The following is a 22614-nucleotide window of genomic DNA, read 5'->3' on the forward strand; positions in this document are numbered from 1 at the left end:
GGCTTAGAAGCCTAAATTTAAGAGTCCAAACAGTGAAACTTCCAGAATACATCAGGAGAAAAATCTTTATGGCCTTAAGGTAAGCAGAGATATACAGCACTAAGAGCACAATTCATACAAGGAAACTAATAAACTAGATTTCTTTAAAATTAAAAACACATTCATTTCTAAAGACATTAGTAAGAAACGGAAGACAAATCACAGGATGGGAGAAAATATTTGCAAATCACATCTATTAAGAACTTATATCCAGAATATATTAAGAACTCTTATTATTCAATAATAAGAAAATTCAATTAAAAAGAAAGCAAAATATTTAAACAGACATTTTACCGGGAAGATATACAATTGGCCCAAAAGCACATAAAAAGATGCTTAACATCATTAGCTATCAGAGAAATGCACATCAAAGCCATGAGATATCACTTCACATTCACTAGGATGGCTATAATTAAAAACTCAGATAATCACAAGTGTTGACAAGAAATCAGAACCCTCCTCCATTGTGGGTAGAAATGCAAGATGGCACAACTGCTTTGGAAAACAGTCTGGAAGTTTCTCAAAAAAAGTTAAAACATATGTCCATATAAAAATGTGTACACAAATGGTCACAGCAACATGTGAAAATAATCCAAATGTCTATCAACTAATGAATAAGCACAAGGTGACAGTGCTACACAATGGAATACTATGCAGCAATAAAAAGCAAATTATTGATACATGATACAAGAATGAACCTCAAAGACATTGCTAAGTAAAAGAAACCAGAGGCAAAATACCCCTATTGTCTGATTCCACTTCAAGACAGTATCCAGAAAAGGCAAATCAGGACTGAAAGTGATCAGTAGTTGCCTGAGCACTGAGCATGAGAACAGGCCTGAATTGAAAATAGGCACAATAGATCTTTTTGAGGTGATGACAATTTTCTAAAATTAGTTGTGATAATGATACAATTACTAAAAAATCTTCTAAAAGTGAAATGGGTGAATTTTATGATAGGCAAGTTATGCCTCCTTAAATCAGTTCAGGGGTAGGGAGGGAAACAGGCTGGGGATTCAAGTCCTGGCTCTATTCTTACCAGCTGTGTCACTAGGGGAAAGTTACCTAAACTTTGTGCTTAGTTTTCTCATCTGTGAACTGGGAATTATAGTAGTACACACAACATAGTTATTTTGAGAATTAAACAAACTGATACACATTAAATGCTTAGGACATCGTCAGATACATAATATGCATTCAATACTAACTATTTTTCTTACTAGGATTATTAGTATTGCTTTCATTCCATTGTCAAGTCTTGCCAATTTCATTTAGTAATCAGTTTTCAAATTAATCACTGTTTCTTCGCAGCTTCTTCCCTGGCCTTAAGCTCTGTAGCACATGGAGATAAAGGACTCCTCCTGTCTTCCTAACTAGCTCCAGACTCACTCCCTCACATCTGCCCAGCCTCCACAGCCTCAAGGACCAGAGGAAATGGAAACACAAGCATGGCAAACCCCGCCAGGGTCAGGTTCAGTAGCATACGAGGGCCTCCACATCTGGTCTCTTTGTGGGACTTCTCCCTCCTTTGCCACTTCACCCCACAAACACATCCAAGGGGCAAAACCTCACACACATACCCTGCAGCTCATGCAGCTGCTCTTGCCTTCATCCCTCTGCAGCATTTCCCCTTTCTCACTGCCTCCCGTCTACTATCCTAATCCTTTCAGGCTCTGAGGCAACTCCCTCACAAGGGCTTCCTAAGCTTTTTGAGCACGGGTCATTCTTGGCCTTTTGTGTCCACACAAAGCCTGTGGACATCTCCACACTGAATCAAGACACAAATATTACAAACCTGTCTCAAATCTTGAAGAGTGAACACAGCACAGTTCCCTGGTACTTTTGAAGATGCTCAATAAAATGTTGACTGCTCCAATGAAGGGCTAACTAGTCAGTGTTTTCTCAGCGCTCAGGCTTCCAAATAGCTGAGCTTTTAAAAACATGTCATTTAAGGAAAGGGGGAGCCAGAGGTTGTTTAGGAAAATGGAAATCTTAAAAAGCTCTCTCTGTTTTGAAGGACTGTTAGAAATAGCAAATGAGAGTGTTACAAGGTCATACTGCCTTTCGTATGAAGTGATCCACACTATAACCAGTTCATCAGAATTTACAAAGATGGCTGGCAATCTTAATCTTTCCGGTGGAGTTTTTCCTAACTTTCCTGATGTCAGAATTTCTAAAGTCAAACTGTTAATCTGTTACTAATTTTTGAGCTCACAGTGAGAATCTTTGGAGAGATTTTTAAAGAGAGCTTAATGATTAAACTTTAAAGTTTTAGGGGGGGAAAAGTATTATCAGATGCCTGGATTCCATCCAGATAGTGTGATTTTAGTGGTCTGGGATGGGATCCCAGCAGAAAAGAAATTTTAAAGTTTACCAGATAATTCTAAAGAGAAGCAAGTGTCAAAATCCACTGTTTAGAAATCTGAAATTATTCCTTTCTCAGTTGCCTCATCTATAAGATGATGGCAGTTAGATTTATGGATAAGTAAAAGTTCTTTTGAAACTAAAATGTATCAATAGATGTTACAGAGATTCCTTTCTCCTATTCTCAAAAACTTGGGTCATCTTAAAAGTAAAGTTTGGCTGGGTGCAAGGGCGCACATCTATAATCCCAGTGACTTGGGGCTGAGGATTGAGGATCACAAATTCGAGGCCAGCCTCAGCAACTTAGCAAGACCCTGTCTCAAAAGAAAAAAGAAAAGCCCTGGGAATGTGGGAATGCGGATCAGTGGCAAAAACCAACCAACCAACCAACCAACCAATAAGTAAAGTTTGACCCCTTCTATTTGGCCAATAAGCATTACTATCCTTATTTACAGACATTTAAAATCTACTAAAGGACAATTTAAAGCAAAACAAACAAACAAAAAAACCCAAATCCTCAAACCATAATCATTAATTAATAATATTAAGATGCGTCACACCATCAAATGCATACTAAAATAAAAGCGTGTTTCTAAAAGGTAACTCAGAATAATAATCTGATTTCAGATGAGGAAGCTGGAGGTCCTCTATGAATAAATCTGTATTTGTAGACATGGCATGTTTTTCTCTCATCATGAAAGTGAAAGGAAAACAGATCTCAACAAACTACTGACTAGGTACAGTTTTTGTGCTTACATTATAAAAGGATCCAAGAAATTTGAAGCCATTACAACTATGCAAGTCTACCTTAAAGTTACACTGAGTAGACACAATTTAGTGTTAGAATCTCCTCAAAATTAAAATAGAATGTTAAATAATTATATCTTTTTTTCCAAAAATGTCCTTTGGACTGAAGGAAACTCTTTGCATGCTTTCAAAAATTTTCAATATCTGCATTAAGAAGCTTTCCATTTTTAAATAATTCTATTAAAAAAAAGGAATTCAATTTTTAAAACCCTTTGAGGTCCTGAATATAGTTTCTTTAACTTCTCAAACTAAATATAATACACACATAAATAATAAATAAAAATAAAAACAATACCAAAATTCTTATTATTTTGGGCACAACTGTCATAAAGAGAATAATCAACGGCAAAATACACCATGTGCATACTATTACAGACAAAAACCAATTTTGACCCTCTTTGCCAATATTTTTTCATCTTTTATCATCATTTCATTAACTTTTATTAAAAAATAAATTTGAAAGAGTAAAACTATATAGTGGCAAAATAATTTCAAATTAAATTCTGCTTAAAAAATGAACATAGCTACATTTGGTAAGAGGGAAGACTAGAAATAATATTGTAATGTCATTAAATAAGGGAAAGATGATGTCATTCTAAATACAGTCTTACTGGAAATTAATAAAACATAAAACACAGAATTGTAACATACACAATTAATGTGGTGAACACTGGGCAACATCTCTCAATTAGAAAAGTAGCCTTAGAAGCATCAGGAATGCAGCACTTTTGCCATATTAAAAAAATGCACATAGAAGACACAAAACAAAAAATACTTATTACTTTTAGCATGTTAAAAACAATCACATCAAAAAAGTATACAGATAAAAAATGTCATAGATGACATAAGAAAATAGTGTGTGTGTGCGCATATATATATTTTTGCATATATATATAAACTCTACAGTATTTACCACTGTTGATTATATATATATATATGAGCAGCTTGGGTGCTCTCATAAACTAAATTGTACAGCTTGGTTCATTATAAGTCACAGAATCATAGTTTAAAAATTTGAATTACTATCCTCAGCACATTTTTATACACATTTATTTCTCAGCTTCCACATGATCTAAATCAAGAACCTGTTATTTTATCAGGAGTTTGAGCTCCAGTGTAGTGTTCAGCTTTTATACACTGCATTTGTTTTGCCATTTAAAAACATCATTACCAGGTTGATTAAAATTACATTAGACTCATTATATACATAAAAATATTGTCACATTCACTAGCTAAACAAATGTTATTTGCATTTTAAGACACACTTTTGTACCTCAAAAGCTTAAAGCCCCAACTTGCAACAGGAAGAGCCATCTATGTTAGATTTTCTAACTTTTTGTTTTCTAATATGAGCACAATAATGTTGAAAACAAGTACTCCAATTAAAAACAAAGTTCTATTTTCTTGGAGTGCCCAAAATTTTGTGTTTCGGTAATTGTAGTGTAATAGAATTATTTTTAAAGATATCACTGATTGTTTTAAACCATGAACCTGAATTTTTTTCACAGAAAAAGAAAAAATAGTTTTGAAAGTTTGAAAGTCACACTATATTTTTTAAAAAGATCAAGATCTGAGATGCCTATTAATAGTTAGAATCATCTTTTTTACAATTTTAATATGAATAACATAATGGCCTGATAACTGCAGCAATATCCATTGATTACATTCTTTAAAGAAAATGTCAGAAAATGATCATGTAAACAACTGCCTTGGGCTCTTCAAGGTGAGGCCCTGCAAGAATTTAAGAGGCAGAATTGAGAAGTAACCAGACCATTAATACTTCTTTCAAATGAACTTCAAAGGCCTTTCACCTTGTTCCTCCAGTGCTGCATGGTCACTAAGTTGCAACTTCTCCTGCAGCATTCCTGGTATCTGGCAAGGAACAGCATGCTCTGAGCATTCCAAAAGAAAGAGCAGAGCCAGGTGCAAAAAAGCACTTAAGAATCATCTGGGGGAAATGGATACAAGGAGAGTTGTGCCTTTGGCCATAAACTTACCTACCTGCTCCAACTTTTAAGCACCAGTATGTGGTCAGCCTTTCTCTCCCATGTCTTTAATTTTCAGATTGAAAGAAAATGGCAGCCATTGAAGGATAACAATGAGCATTCTGTGAGACACTATATTAACAAAGTCAGGGAAAACTCTTAATTTTAGTCAGTTTAGGTCCCAGGTTAAAAACATGGGGGGTGGGGGGGTAGAACTAGACTAAAAGACAAGAAAAAGAAAAATATAATATTATTCCATGGATCTAGATTAAAAGTCGTTTTTAAAAAAAGTTTTTTTTTTCTTCAGGTCTGTATTCAAATGTGTTATGTATAGGTGCCAATAATATCTATTAAAAGACATATTATATGTAGCCTTAAAAAACATCTGTTCTAGGGTTTCCTCAGTGGTTTGTTAACATTAGCTAAAACAGAATGGGCCAAAAGAATAAAATGTCAGTTTTTGGAGAAAGATATAAATGAAACTGAGTAAAGGATTATTATTGTGTGTGTACCCCTAAATGCTATTGCTATGTTTCCAGGTTAAATTCTTTAACAGGTTCAGTGATGATGCAATTTAAAATGCTCATCTTAAGCAGCATCTACATGTGGGATGAAAACTTCTACATATTATTATTACTAATATACATCAGAATTCTGCGAGTTGTTTCCAAGAGTATAAAATACTGCTTTGGCAATTACAAACATAGCAATGCAGGTTTCATATGGTTTCTATTCTCGTCTTTTGCCAAGTATACATATATTCTCACAGCAATACTGATTCTTGAACAGAAAGCCCCTCCCGCTTTCTGTAGTGATATGCTGGAGGTGAAGGCCCTGCATACTGATACCCAGCTGAACTGGCATCTTCTACAGCTGGTGAAGTTTTATACCGCACTGGACTATCTACTGAAACTGCTGGGAGATTATGGTCCTGAAAGGGTACGTGTTGAAAGGCTGAATATTTTGGTAAATTGCTTAAGTGGCTACGGTTAGCATCTCGGGTCCATGATTGTCCATGCATCTCAGGTCTGTATGAATAACTAATTTCTGACCATTTTCTGTTATCTGGCAAATAATCCACTGGAGGAATGATGAATTTTCCATTCTTTGGTGACCCTGAATTGCTTGAGTATCCCCCAGCACCAATATCAACAGGAAGGACTTCTATTCGATTGGATGGTAGAACAAGAGGTGTTGGGCGGCTGTAAGATTTCTCTGGAGAAATATCAACTGACAGAGTAGAACCGAAAGGTCTTCGGGAAGGATGAATTTGAGTCCCAGGGCTGATCTGTGGAGGTACAAAGCTGCTGTTAGCAGTGAAGATGTGTCTTGGAGAATTTCCATGGTAAATAGGGGGGTTGCTGTAGGAAGGTGGGTGCACAGTCCCTCGATCTTCCCCTTCTACCTGGGATTGATGTCTTGTATAGCCTGGAGGCTGTACTTTAAAAGTAAACTTGTTGGATACTTTTGATGGACTAGAACCTGGCTCAACATGCTTTCGTGGACTGTTAGAGTAAACAATGTTCCTTGGACTATGAGAGTAAGCCCTTTCTAGTGCTTCTTCAGCAGAAGTTCCATTTTCATTCTCACCACCAGGTACGTTATCATACTGGGATGCATTGGAGCCTCGCTTCCCATCATCAGCATCCAAAACCTTCATCTTTTGCCTTGTGTTTGATATCCGAGGATCAGTAGAATTTGGGATGGTGACTGCAAGTGTAGGGTGCACCGATCTACCTTCAATGGCATATTTGGCAGTCCTTTCAATAGCTGAAGTATCTGAGGGTTTATTCCATTTGGGCATAAATTCCTTTCTGATATTTGAAGTAGCATTGCTATTTTGGTTAGCAGCTGCATGGTTATACTGCTCAGAATTGTCTTGTGGACCTGATGCAAGTTTTCTTTGAAAAGCTGCCTCATTAAGATTTTTACTATCCTCATCCACGGACTTCTGCCGGAGCTGCCTGACTCTTTCTGGAGTACCAGTTCTACTCTGATGGTGGGGTGAGTGCTCATGCTTTTTGGAAGGCGATGATCCACTTTCTCTTCTGCTGCTTATATGGGGACTGGGCCTGCCAACACTTCTTTGTCCATTGCTCAGGTGATTAATGCCAGTGGAGTGACATTCAGGTGGAAGATGCCCCAAAGGTTTCTTTGGATATTCATCCTCTTTACCTAAAGGGAAAGATAAATTCATAAGTAAAATAAATATCTGAGTAAATAGTATCTGATTTAAGTACACATTATTAATAATTGCATGTTTTTTATATATACATATTTTTATACCATGGAATTTTTTAAAAATATATTTATTTATTTATTTATTTATTTTAGTTTTCGGCGGACACAACATCTTTGCTTGTATGTGGTGCTGAGGATCGAACCCAGGCCGCACGCATGCCAGGCGAGCGCGCTACCGCTTGAGCCACATCCCCAGCCCTATACCATGGAATTTTAATGACTGTCAAGAAGTACTTTTTCTGGAAAGACCAATATTAAAACATACCAAAACTCAAGACCTTATTAGGCAATATACAGGCAGGAACAGTCTGAAACCTTGTGGACAAGATTCACACAATTGTATAACACGATTCCTGTATTTTGTTCAGACATATTGTTACATGTTTTTTCCAGGAATGCAAAGCTGATGTTCTATTTCCATTCCTGACACAATCCTGCAGAGTCAGTAATTCAGTGTCTTAATATTACATTACTTTAATCTATCTCAACTAAAATGGTTTCCAAATCTCAGTAAATTTCCCAGGCTGGGGTTGTGGCTCAGTGGTAAAGCACTTGTGCCTAGCACGTGCAAGGCACTGGGTTCAATTCTCAGCACCACATAAAAATAAATAAAATAAAGGTATTGTGTCCAATTACAACTAAAAAAAAAATACTTTAAAAACAAACAAACCAACAACAACAACAAAAAAAAAAAACAGAAAAACTTTCCCTATCAACTTCAAGCAGGTCTGTCAAATTTAAAATTCAACTGATGACCTACTGTAGTGTCAAACTTGTCTCAACATTATTGTTATTATTATATCTTGAATACCTTCCTTAGGATAATTTCCTGATAAAAAGTATTCTCTAACCAGAAGTAAAATTCTAAAAAGGTCTTACTTTAAGTACAAAAATAGAAAAAAAATTAAAGAAAGAAAATTGTATCAGATACGTTTTGTTTTATATTTTAAGTAATTAATAGAAAATTCATGAGGAATTGAAGAAAGGTTGAATAAACTGGCCATTTTAGTATGAAGTGTTTTAAGCTGATCTATTATGGGTAGTCAATAAATACCATCATGAAAAAACAACAGACTCCATATGCTAAAATTTCAACTTGTTTTTCACCTGTTATCACAAAATAACATATTGTCACTTGAAATAAAAAATATCCAACAATAGCTACTAATACACTCTGCAATGGCCACTGTGCTGAGCAACAGCCCTGTAAGTGGTGAGCACACAGACCATGTCTTTGTTTTTATGAGGCTCAAGTCTTGGTGTTAATAAACCTTGTCAATTTATCATCAGGCTCCCAGTTATGCCCATTTTCTTCTTCCTTTGATGAGGCAGATCCTCAGAGCCCTACGGCCCCAACAAGACGTGGTCCTGCCTGTGTTTTATACATAGGAAAGCAGTCTCAGAAAAGCCAATCTTATCCCACTTCACTGTTACCTTTCACTGTGCCATTTTCATAAACTTGTAGAGAAACTTTTGATGGTTTTAACTGAATTTATATTGACAGTATTTATATAAGCTCTTGGTTTTATATATTTAAAAGCACAAAAGCATCAGAAGTGGCAATGAAATTCTGTTTCATTTGTTTATCCATTCAACAAATGCATACAGCAACTACTAGGTCCCAGGCACTGTCCTAGGCCCTGTCCTTCTGGAGCTCATACTCTACTTGTACATAGTGCTATGAAAAAAGTGGAAAAAGCAATTAAAACCATCAGGGTCAGGCAGCACAGGGCAGCAAAGAGTACCATCAAGAACAAGGCCTTTTGAATAAAGGTCTAGAGGGAGAAAAACAGAGGATGAGGCCAAGGACCCACAGTATCAAGTCACAAAGGACACTGACTAGAGTGAGGACTTGGGAATTTGTGTGGAGTTAAATGAAAAATGCTAGAGGCTTTTCAGCAGGGAGTTACATGATCTGATGTTTATATTAGAAAGGTCACATGAAATGGCAGAGTAGACTTCGGCTGTGGTAATAACTAAGGATGATAATGGTGACAATAACTGCTAATACTCATGAAGTACTCACTATGAATCAGCCACTGCTCAAAATCTGTACATATGGCAGAGAACATTGGTCACTACTGTTTCTTCATTTTTAATAGACGAGATGCCTGAGGCAAGGATTAACTTGCTGAAAAACTCAAGGCTAGTAAGCAGCAGATCCAGAGTTCAAACCCAGAGTTGATTCCAGAATTTTTGTTCTTTACCCCTACACTATAAGTGGGGTGAAAAGTAGTGAGAAGAGGTTGTTTCTGGGATTCATTATTAAGGTAGAGTCTACACGCTTGCTCAGTGTTTTAGATGTGAACTGTAAGGGAATGAATAGAGTGGTTTAAGGACAGTGACAAATACCATTCAGCAGTAGTTGGCATATCAATGTGGCTCTTATGTCTTTTTGTAATAAATGATTTTATGATATGTAGAAAAATTATTTCAAGTGATAATCTAAACTGTAAAATGTTTGTTATACAGAAAAGTTTTCCTTGCTTTATAAGTGTTATGTGAAATGATCAAAGCATTTCCAGTTTGGCTTCTCCCTAGTCAACATATGAAATTCATGGAATTAAGAAAGTCGACTTAAATGCAGCCCAAATCAAAAATAGCCACAGGTAGTTATTCTGCCCCCCCCCCCCCCCCCAGTTAAAAGCTAGTGAGCAATAAATATAAAACTACTCTAGAATCTCCAAAAAGTTTCATTTAATCCCAGATAAATATATTAATTCCTTCTTCCCTGTTGGCAAATAATCCCAACAAATACAAATTATCAATAAGATATAAAAACCTATATAATAGAGGGTTAGGGTGTGGCTCAGTGGCAGTACACTTGCCTAGCATTGTGAGGCCCTGGATTTAATTCCCAACACCACCAAATAATCAAAACCAACCTATGTAACAGAAAAGCTGAATTTATGAACTTTCCTTTAGTCTCCTCTGACAATTTTTTAAGCAGAATATAGTAATATGATTGGCTAATTTAATGGCTGGTTGACAGTCCATCAGGATAACAGTATCAGCCAATCATCAGAACACCCTTTCAGGTTGGTGAGTAGGAACCCAATGAAAACAAATATTTAAAAGCAAAGGAAAGCTGTGGCACAAGAGAATGGCGAATTCACACCAACAAAATGTGCTGCCACAGGGACAAAACTGGATTTGCTGCAAAGATTTTCATGCTGAGCCTTTTCAGCTGTCCCTCTTCTCTATTCACTGGCTTCTGGCAGTCTACAGAGAGAGCCACCAACTTTTAGTTACATAATGTTAAATGTTTTAAAAACCCTCCATAGTAGAATTTTTTAAAAAAAGGCAGAATAAAACAGATCTCAAACTGAGCAGCTACTGTGCCTTGCACATGTTCTCCCTGGAACCACACTGTGGGTGGAGGCTCAGTGCTCTTCGGTCTGCCTGCAGATGCCCACAGTCTGCTTCCAATATTTCAGTCTTCATCAATTCACAATTCATGAAAACTTAATTTATCCGAAATTAGCTGTTTCAAAGAGTAGCTATCCTTAGATCTATATTCTAACTCTTAAAATTGATTTATTTCTATTTAAAAAAAATTATAGATTGCCTTTTCTGATAGCAAAAAGTCACATATTTTATTATTTATGATCATTTACTGTTATGGTTAGGAAACATTAATAAATATTTTAATTTAAATGTAATAAAACCAACTATACCAATTAAAATTTATTTTATATAACCACATCAAAAAGACAACTTAATGAAGCAAACATGGAAGCTAGACTGGGGCAATAACAAATCCATAGAAGAATTTAGAGTTTTCAAAACTTTGCAGATTCCATATTGCTGGGATGGTCAACTTGAGGTTGGCTTTCCAAAGTGTTTTCCACAAACACTCAGCTTTGGCCACTTCTTGATGATGAGGGACATGAAAGGGTATCCCATTGCCCTTTCCTTGCAGTGCTGGGGATGAAACCCAGGGCCTTGCACATGCTACACAAGCATTCCAACACTGGCCACATCCAAAAATGGTACCCTTTTAAAGTGTGGTGGCCAGACATTTAAGCAATATTCTCTATTTGAACTAAAGAAAATAAAATGTGTGATTAGATTACTTCCCTTATCCAGCTTTGTAATGGAAAACGGATTTGCTTTCTGGTCCTCACATTGCCTTGCTGACCCTTTTCACAAACATTATTTCCCAAATGTTGTATATGTCCAAGGCATAGTGTGAACAGCACGGCCAACAAGGACAAATGACATGATTTTGAATCCTGGCTCTGCCATCTTGAATTTATATAACGAAACCGTTCCAGTCTCAGATTTCTTATTTATTAATGAAGATAGTAACATCGTTTTGTAGATATGCTGTGAAAACTGGAGTTTATATGAAAAAAAAAAAAGGCTAGCATATTACTTGGAATACAGCAGGTACTTAGCAACTGTTGTTATTACTCAAGGCATATTATTTTAAGACAAATTCAAAGTACATCTTGATTACTAGCCAAGTTTATCTTAATTCTGACTCATCAATGGGAGATCTCCCTGAAATTTAATATTATACCTTCCCATGTAATGCCAACCACAAATCTAAACACTGTGCTTCAATTCTTTCATTTAAGTGATTGATTACAAATACTGAACTAAGTAAGTTAGGTGGAGCACCTTAACTTCTTAAAATATAACAAACTCATAATAATTAGTAAGAAAATGAAGGATACCCCATATAGAAAACTAAATAAAGAATGTGAACAGGAAAAAAGAGAGTAGGTAAATATGAGTTACCAGAGAAGTGCAAATTAAAATACTTCTGAAATTAGTATCTCACTATTGTGGGTTTGGAGAAACAAATTCTCCAAAATACGTATCAAAGCTTTTGATCTAGCATTTCACCTCTGGAAATTTAATATAATTAAGGCACATGCAAAATGTTTGCTATAAAGATATTCAAAACTGCATTGCTTCTGGAAAATCATATACTTGAGTTTTGAAATTAATAATCATGAAATATATGTGGTGAAATAAACTATGGAATATAAAATAAATTCAGCAATCTTATTGCTATGCTAATATATTTTTAACATTAATCAGCAAAAAAAGCAAGTTATAAAAGCAGTATAATCCCATTTATAATGAATAAAATATAGGCACAAATCTATATATGTCTACAAAAATGACTATAAGAAATAAATATTAGAGGTGGTTAGCCTGAAAAATACTGTTCTTAGACTGAATATTATTTTTGTTTAATATATAATTTTTCTACTACAAACACACATTGCTTACATAATAAGGATGTATAAAGTTTAAAAGCACAGAATATGCTTCAATAGGTAAAATGATATTAACCTGCAGTTTTGGTGTACAACAGTTTTGGTGCAAGCAGTATCTTTAGTTTATTCCTAAAAGTATCACAACTTTGTGAAACACTTTATTTTTACCTAAATATACTAGGCTAATAGCATTTTTTTCTGATTCACTAAATGAACTATCTCAACAAACAATGAAATCAGATTAATCAGGCTTATCAGGTTAATTCTTCATGGAACCATGGTTAGTGGTTACCTTATTTGGTTGCTAAGTGCTCAAAAAGCCATTTTTCAATTAATCCATTTATTGATTCTTCCTTTACATATCATATTTACTGATCTAGAATTTATATGATCTTTTATTCATTTTAAAATAAAGAACTACATTTTTTCTCATCTCCATCCTTTAAACACTTGTTTGGTTCTGCAATTTTTCGAAGATGACTGACAGTCACAGCAATCTCTCTCAAGTTCATTTGGTCAAATGGAATATTCCAAAACACCCTCGCTCCAACAAGTAACTAGTCTCTTAGTCACACCCTGGCTTCCTCTGCCTTCAAGTTCCTCTTATTAATATTTATTCAGATTTTCTCATTCTAACCCCTCTGTCATCAGAATTATTTTCACATATGAATGATATTCTCTACTTTTGTCTGCACATAAGTTCACTCAAATAAATCATTAAACATTTTAGTACAATCTCCTTTTAGAGCTATGTTAACCTACTTGAACTACCATACATATACATACACACCAATAGTGCTGTACTTGGTCTTTGTTGGTTTAAATGTCTCTTTTCACCTCTAGGCAACTAACTATAAGTAATAAGATTCGAGCAGATTCACAGGTATCACTGTGCCCTCAGCCTGGGCTGCTTTTCAATAGATATAATTATACTGTTGCTCACTCATGTTTTCATTCAGCTTTGTGTCTAAAATTTCATGTTGCCCTTCTTCCTCCTCTGAGCACAGGAGTTGAAGAAGTACTGCCCGAATTAAGGGGAAAGCTTTTGTGAAAATATCATATTAATGGTATTTTTCACCAGTGTTTGGTCATATTAGATGACAGGTATTTTTATGCCAGTGCTAGTAATGAAGAGATCTGTTACAAATCAAATAAAACAACACAAAACAACAACAACAACAAAACCCAGATGAAATGTAACTTGATACATTTTAGAATAAAGGCAATTCAAACATTGTTTTTCTCTTAAAAAAAAAAAAAAGGAAAAGAAAAGAAAAGAAGAAGCCAACAGAACAATACTTTAACGTTATTCTCCAAAAAGATAAAGGAAAGAATCCCCTCTTAAATCCCTACAGGCTGATCCACCTTTGGTCTTACTTAGGTCTCTGTCACCACCCAGTGGACACCACATCAACTACAAGATCTGCAGGTGAATTGCCTTGGAGGCATTTAGCAGCTTTTTGCACCCAAGGAGACATAATTACGTAAAGTGCTGAGTATGTTCCCTGCGAGCAACGTTCTACTTTTAAAATGCAACAACTAAATATATATACTTTGGCCAGCAGTTTTCATTAAGAAATGGCTGGAGGTGATTGCTGTGACAATTCATCTACTATTCTGTTACCCTATCCCTCTCCAGATCAAGTACTAAGCTCAACTAAGTTTTTAAATATTCTCACAAAATTATGGATTTCATATATGTAACTGAATCACAAATTTTATTTGTTCAATGTACCTGTAAGCCAGAAGAACACACAGTTCAAACATTACTATAGCCTTGAACAAGGTGATTAAATGAGGTACGGTTTGCTTCTAAGTTATAGCTATAACTTAAAAGACTTTATTGTAGCTAAGCTTGTAGGTCTTTCTTCTCAGCAGATTAGCTTTTAAAAGATAAGGGAAACAAAGGAGACAATTATTAACAAATTTCTCATTGTAAACCTATTCAGACCATACAATTCAACAAATCTGTGAAATGATTTCATTTTAACAACGTAACATTTTGTGTTCCCTGGAGTTTCAATTCACGCACATGTAAACAGTGCAGTGTGTGGGACACTGGTTTACATAAACAAAAAGTGAAAACTCGCTCAAACCCTCAAAAAGTGCTGCATGCTGGGAAAGTACTCCACCACTGGCCACACCTCCAGACTCAGAAATTTTAACATACAGTAAAATTGACGTGTGTACCAATGATACAGAATGATTCATCACTTCAAAAAAACTGCTTTGGGCTAACCCTTTGTAGACAGACTTTTACTACCTGAAAAAAATAAAATAAAATTTCATTCATTTCAGGGAAAAAACAAACAAACAAACTTTGAGTGTCAGCTATATGCCAAGCACTCCATTTATGCCAATAATGCAGAATTGTGCAAGGAACCCACTCCATCCAAGAGATGCGCTAACACAAGGGGCCAAGCACTGGAAGTGTGAAGACAGGAGCATGCAGAGGAGTTCAGTTCAGGAACAAATTCAACAGGTGATCAAATTCTGTGGGTTTGGAGAGGTAGGGGCTTGCTGGGAAGGCTTCAGTAAAATAATGATGCTGAAGCTACATTTGTGAAAACTTAGCAGAATGGTGAAAACCAACTGAAGAATTGTTAGGAACATTCTTGGAGGAAAAGCATATTCAAAGGCAAATTACTATGAATGAGCAGCCTCCCCACCCTTTACCTCATCAAACTGTGACCTCTGAGTAGTAGCCATTTTGTTGTCATGTAAAGCATTGGCCTTGGAGTCAGGCTTGGGTCAACTAAAATGCCTATCACCTACTAAATGTAGGACCTTGGGCAAATACTTCACCTGGAAGCCCAAATTTCCTCTTCTGTAAGTTATTGATAGTAACTGATGGCAAAATTAGAATGAAAACTACTATAAATTAAAATAAATGACAATTAATGCAAGAAATATGGCCTTAACAAATAAGAAACAAATGAAAAGAACATATTAGTCCCTAAGATTCAAAGACCTCTAAAAGTACAAGGTAGAGGTAAAAGACAAAAGAAATGCAAAGTCAAACCCACCAGGTAGGAAGATGTGGTCTTCCTTGAAAAGTAAGGAGGAGGCAGAGTGCAACTGGAATCTAAGTATCTAGAGCACGGGACACCGGACAAAACCGCCTAAGGGCACCAACCTTGTGAAAATAGAAAGGGAGGCAGCCTGAAGGTGGGGTCACTGCCAAGAACTCAGATGATGTCCCAGTTTGTAGTTCCACTAGGTATCCCAAAATTTATCTGAAAAAACTAAAATCTTTCAGTTCCTAAAGATCTAGAACTAAGTATGGACAAGTTTAAGAGAATAAAACACATGATCAATTCTGTATTTTTTTGTATTAAGTAAGGGATCGGCTTGTATTTCATATCTTGCTTATTTTACGTGTCAATATTTAAGAGAATTTGGCCATGGTTAGCCTTTTCATGCCAACTTAAGATATGTAAATGAGTCATGATTTGTGCTTTTGATTTTAAACTTATAAGCAGTATAGAAATATTTAAGAGATTTAAGATTTGGCATATTCTGAGGTGTTAATTAGATTTATGAGTTATTGTAATATTGGAGATTTTGTTTTCAAAGTAAAAACTGATATTTAAGTCAAACTGGACATATCAGATTTATAAATACAATTTAAAATGTTTACTAAAGTTTCTTTAGAAGAGAATGTTAAAATTTTCAAAATTTAAAAACACTATGCTTTTTTTTTTTTTTTTAATTTTCCTTCCAATACTGAAGATGGGACCCCAGGGCTTTTCACATGCTAGGTAACAGTTCTACCACTGAGCCACACCTCCAGCTCTATGTTAACTTTTTAAACTGAATTAAATATTTTTAAAAAAATAGATTTCTTAATTTTCTACTTGAAAATATAAAATACTAATTTTAAAAAATCTAAATAAACCTGTGCATAGAAAATTGTCTTTGAAAGTAACCAAAACAAAACACAAAAACAAACTTGCATTAACAAAAACCCATTCCAAAGGGTTGCTGGGGGAAAATAAGTAATGTTCATATAAATCATTCAGCAAGGAGTCTATCACTTACAACTCAAAACTGTTTCCTGTTATTATTACTATTTATTATGCTGCCTAATGGTTCCGGGAAGGTGGGAAGGATGAAGTGGAAAAGAAGACAAGAAGAGAGTTTTTTATGCCAAACCAAGGACTTTTTGTTTTCTCCCATAAACACTGGACTGTACCAGGAGGGAATGTGAATTTCATACCACCATTCTGGTTCTATGAGGAAGGGGCACTACAGTCGAGGCCCCAGTTTATGCCACTGCTACTCCAGGAGAGAAATGTCAGAGATATTAAGAACTAAAAGACAAAGCACTTGATGAGCTACTGCATAGTAACTGGGTGCCAGGAAGTAGAGGCAGGAGCAAGAAGGAAAAGATGGGTGTTGACCACTTTGTGACAACAGGAAATGTGTAAGAGAAATAGGGGAAACTTCCAAGATTAGTGGAAAGATAGCTGGCTCAGTTAGACATCCAATTTGCAGTATCTGAGAGGAAGGCAGGTTAAGATGCCCAATTATAGTATTGGCAAAACAGGTTGGAATTCAGTTCCCAGGACCAAGATGTTGAATAGACACACAGACTTGGAAATCTTCTAAGATTGCTCTGACTGGGAAACTAAACTGCCCAAGGAAAGAGCACAAGATAAACAACTTTATGTAGCTCATTTTAAAGATTAGCTCAAGAAAAGAAACCAGTGAAGAAAAAAGAGATGGAAGGAATAGGTAGGGAAGCAGAGACCAGAGCAGGATTGAGACAGAGCAGTTCTCTGGAACTAAGCATGAAATAATTTCAAATTGTGCTGCATGAATAGCACTACTGTGAGCACAAGTGAGTGTCTTCTTCCTATGTTCCAATCAAAATTTGTCACTACCAGTACAAAAGACCTATAAAGGAAACTTTATTTTCACTTTAAATGTGGAAGCCAGAAAAGTTCATTTTCTATAAACAAAATAAAAAATCCAAATTTCTCTAGGAGAAAAAAGCACCTGTATCAAAGCCAAAAGCAACAAAATGTTCACTTAAAAAGATTTATTCAGTTTCATATTTTCTGGTACTTAAAAGATAAATTTGAAAGTGGTTCTTAATTATTCTAAGAAAAAAATCTTCTCTCGATTCTTCTATATATGCCAGGAGCTAAAACTTTTGGCCAAATTGGCAGGCACAGTAGAGAAACACAAGATGACTTGATGACTTTCACTAATTCACAAAAACTCTGCCACCAGTTACATTTGAATAGAACAGAGGAGGAAAAGATCAGTAAGAAAAGAAATTAAGCATTTATTCTAACTTTTCAGTAGGAATTACAATTTAAGGTAACTAAAAAGCTACAGCTGATAAAGGAGGAAAAGTTCTTTGTTACAGAAAGTGTGCCCCAAAATTTAATTTAGGCAAGGATTATCAATGGAGGCTAGAAGTATCAAGGGAAAGGTTAAAGAAAACTGGGTATCTGAACGATGTCACAATATTTTGCCACAGATTACTTGCTAATTGAAAGGTGTTTTTTTTTTTTTAAATAAAATTTTCTAATTAAAAATTTTAATTAAAGTAATCTGGTCCTGGGCTGGGATTGTGATTCAGCGGTAGAGCACTCCCTTAGCATGGGCGGGACCTGGCTTCCATTCTCAGCACCACATAAAAAAAATAAAGGCATTGTGTTGTGTCCATCTACAAAAAAAAAAAAAGATTCTCTCTCCCCTAAAAAAAAAAAAAAAAAGGTAATCTGGTCCTAATTGCAAAACTCAGAATCATTCATAGTAAAACAAACAAACAACAACAACAACAAAAAACCCTTAGTCACTATGTACCTCCTGTTTAATATGAATCTAATTAAATTGCTATATCTTACTTCTAGATTGCAGGACACACAGATGCTAGGGGAACAAGTTAAGTGACATTGCGAAAGAAATCAGACAACTCCAGAATGTGGGACATTACACATGATGACTGGATGGACCTCTATGGCAATAGGAGGGAGGGAAGGAAGGACAGACTGACAGGTGGATACAAGGGAAGAAGGAGAAGGAACAAGAGGGAGGAAGGAGGGGTGAAATAAGAAAGAAAGAGGGAAGGAAGGAAAAAAGGGAGGAAGGAAAGAAAGGTATGGTGGGGTGGGTAAGAGGAGAGGCGCACTGCTCCATGTCAAGAGTCTAAAGAAGCACATCAAACACAAAGGGTGACTCTCAAATAAATGCTGTTGAGAAAAACAGTTAAAAAGGCAGTATGTGCTGGGAGCAGTGGTGCACACCTGTAATTGGAGGATCGTGAGTTCAAAGCCAGCCTCAGCAAAAGTGAGGCGCTATGCAACTCAGTGAGACCCTGTATCTAAATAAAATACAAAATAGTGCTGGGGATGTGGCTCAGTGGTTGAGTGCCCCCTGAGTTCAAACCCTGATATTTTTTGACCCCCGAAAAAGGCAGTCTTGGGACAAGTGGAAACATTCAACAAGGACCTGGCATGAGCTAATATTGGGGAATCACACTGTTACTTTGTTGATGTGAAAAAGGTGCCATTGTTAGGCAGAAGGTCCTTGTTTCTTAGACACAGAAGTGAAGTATCCTGATGTCTTTATTTTCACTTTAAAAACATTCAATAAGCTGAGTGATAGCCTAGGTGGTCTACTTTTTTTAAGTTTTAAAACTTTCACAATAAAATGTTTTCAAAAAGTTAAATATACTCTGGATATTAGGGCTCTATCTTAAGTGTGAGGAGTAAAGATTTGTTCCCAAGATGTAGGCTCCCTATTTACCTCTCTTATTGTTTCTTTTGCTGAGAAAAAACTTTTTAGTTTTAGTAAGTCCCATTTGTTGATTCTAGTTATTAACTCTTGTGCTATGGGTGTCCTATTCAGGAATTTGGAGCCCGACCCCACCGACTGTAGATCGTAGCCAACTTTTTCTTCTATCAGACGCCGTGTCTCTGATTTGATATCAAGCTCCTTGATCCATTTTGAGTTAACTTTGGTGCATGGCGAGAGAAAGGGATTCAGTTTCATTTTGTTGCATATGGATTTCCAGTTTTCCCAGCACCATTTGTTGAAGATGCTATCCTTCCTCCATTGCATGCTTTTAGCCCCTTTATCAAATATAAGATAGTTGTAGTTTTGTGGATTGGTTTCTGTGTCCTCTATTCTGTACCATTGGTCTACCCGCCTGTTTTGGTACCAGTACCATGCTGTTTTTGTTACTATTGTTCTGTAGTATAGTTTGAAGTCTGGTATCGCTATACCGCCTGATTCACACTTCCTGCTTAGAGTTGTTTTTGCTATTCTGGGTCTTTTATTTTTCCATATGAATTTCATGATTGCTTTCTCTATTTCTACAAGAAATGCCGTTGGGATTTTGATTGGCATTGCATTAAACCTATAGAGAACTTTTGGTAATATCGCCATTTTGATGATGTTAGTTCTGCCTATCCATGAACAGGGTATATTTTTCCGTCTTCTAAGATCTTCTATTTCTCTCTTTAGGGTTCTGTAGTTTTCATTGTATAAGTCTTTCACCTCTTTTGTTAGGTTGATTCCCAAGTATTTTATTTTTTTTGAGGATATTGTGAATGGAGTGGTTGTCCTCATTTCCATTTCAGAGGATTTGTCGCTGATATACAGGAATGCCTTTGATTTATGCGTGTTGATTTTATATCCTGCCGCTTTGCTGAATTCATTTATTAGCTCTAATAGTTTCTTTGTAGACCCTTTTGGGTCTGCTAGGTATAGAATCATGTCACCTGCAAATAGTGATAATTTAAGTTCTTCTTTTCCTATTTTTATGCCTTTAATTTCTTTTGTCTGTCTAATTGCTCTGGCCAGTGTTTCGAGAACTATGTTGAACAGAAGTGGTGAGAGAGGGCATCCCTGTCTTGTTCCAGATTTTAGAGGGAATGCCTTCAATTTTTCTCCATTCAGAATGATGCTAGCCAGAGTATACAAAGAACTCAAAAAATTAGACAATAAGATAACAAATAACCCAATCAACAAATGGGCCAAGGACCTGAACAGACACTTCTCAGAGGAGGACATACAATCAATCAACAAGTACATGAAAAAATGCTCACCATCTCTAGCAGTCAGAGAAATGCAAATCAAAACCACCCTAAGATACCATCTCACTCCAGTAAGATTGGCAGCCATTATGAAGTCAAACAACAACAAGTGCTGGCGAGGATGTGGGGAAAAGGGTACACTTGTACATTGCTGGTGGGACTGCAAATTGGTGCAGCCAATTTGGAAAGCAGTATGGAGATTTCTTGGAAAGCTGGGAATGGAACCACCATTTGACCCAGCTATTCCCCTTCTCGGTCTATTCCCTAAAGACCTAAAAAGAGCATGCTACAGGGACACTGCCACATCGATGTTCATAGCAGCACAATTCACAATAGCAAGACTGTGGAACCAACCTAGATGCCCTTCAATAGACGAATGGATAAAAAAAAAATGTGGCATTTATACACAATGGAGTATTACTCTGCATTAAAAAATGACAAAATCATGGAATTTGCAGGGAAATGGATGGCATTAGAGCAAATTATGCTAAGTGAAGCTAGCCAATCCCTAAAAATCAAATGCCAAATGTCTTCTTTGATATAAGGACAGTAACTAAGAACAGAGTAGGGAGGAAGAGCATGAGAAGAAGATTAACATTAAACAGGGATGAGAGGTGGGAGGGAAAGGGAGAGAGAAGGGAAATTGCATGGAAATGGAAGGAGACCCTCAGGGTTATACAAAATTACATACAAGAGGAAGTGAGGGGAAAGGGAAAAATAATACAAGGGGGAGAAATGAATTACAGTAGAGGGGGTAGAGAGAGAAGAAGGGAGGGGAGGGGAGGGGAGGGGGGATAGTAGAGGATAGGAAAGGCAGCAGAATACAACAGACACTAGTATGGCAATATGTAAATCAATGGATGTGTAACTGATGTGATTCTGCAATCTGTATACGGGGTAAAAATGGGAGTTCATAACCCACTTGAATCAAAGTGTGAAATATGATATATCAAGAACTATGTAATGTTTTTAACAACCAACAGTAAAAATTAAAAAAAAAGTTAAATAGAAACTATAAAATATGCATAAACAAAATGAATATATAAAATATCAATAATAGTTAAAAATAGCTGGATATTTTCTGGACTTGAAAAAATAAGAAGCATGAATACTGAAAAGAAAGGAAAAACTACTATCCTTTGAAGATATAATTGTATATCTACAAATCAAAGAAAACAATCAAGGTAGTGGCTACAAAAATATAAAAAATGCCAAATGTCTAACTAGTTAGAAAAAAAAAATGGAAGAAAAAAAGATGCAACTTATAACAGCCAAAGATAAAATCATCCCTTGAGGAACCTAGGGGCCCCCAGCCACTACTCTGCCTATGTTCTCCTCATCTTGATGACAACCATAGAAGTGAACCTTGTGCATGCGACCATAGACCATGGTGCTCTGGTAGAGCTACCCACCCACAGTGTCAGTGGCCAGGTTTTTACACAGGACATAATTAGGGGCTGGAGTCAGTAGGTAAGAAATACGTAACAGTTAAATGAGGAAAACAATGTATACTGAGGGTTATCAGAGTAGTCTCAAATAACTAAAAATAAAAGCTCTTTAGTAGAAAACCCAGTTTTTAAAATAAGAACACTGTTTTCCCCTCAGAAATCCTAAATCTTTAATAAATCAATGCAATCTCAAAATGCTAGTGAATTATTTCTGGAAACCCAACAAACTAACACGAAGTAATGAGGAGGAATTAACAGGTATGAAAACAGAAAAAGCAAAGCCCTGCTCCCGTCTCACATTTTTTAAGAGGACAGAGATGACGTTAAAATTTCTTGGTACAATGTTTGTTTCATTATCTTAATGTTCCATAGGTAGTTCACAATTTGTGAAGGCCAAGTGACAAAAAAATCCGGAAGTACATGTCCCAGTACAGAAGGAGAG

The 22614-nt window shown here is 36.0% G+C and overlaps 1 protein-coding gene across 2 annotated transcripts in view; it reads right to left on the reverse strand.

Annotated features, from left to right (window-relative positions):
• Positions 1 to 216: 216 nt before the first annotated feature.
• Positions 217 to 22614, reverse strand: part of Usp6nl (USP6 N-terminal like) — a 161494-nt gene continuing 139096 nt past the window's right edge. For both annotated transcript variants that reach the window (XM_027944886.3, XM_071599800.1), the window contains exon 15: positions 217 to 7370. In XM_027944886.3, coding sequence (XP_027800687.1) covers positions 5959 to 7370 — 1412 coding nt within the window. In that variant the 3' untranslated portion in view covers positions 217 to 5958. The remainder of the gene's footprint in view (positions 7371 to 22614) is intronic.

This window comes from Marmota flaviventris, chromosome 12, assembly GCF_047511675.1.
Source record: "Marmota flaviventris isolate mMarFla1 chromosome 12, mMarFla1.hap1, whole genome shotgun sequence".
In the NCBI taxonomy this organism is placed as follows: domain Eukaryota; kingdom Metazoa; phylum Chordata; class Mammalia; order Rodentia; family Sciuridae; genus Marmota; species Marmota flaviventris.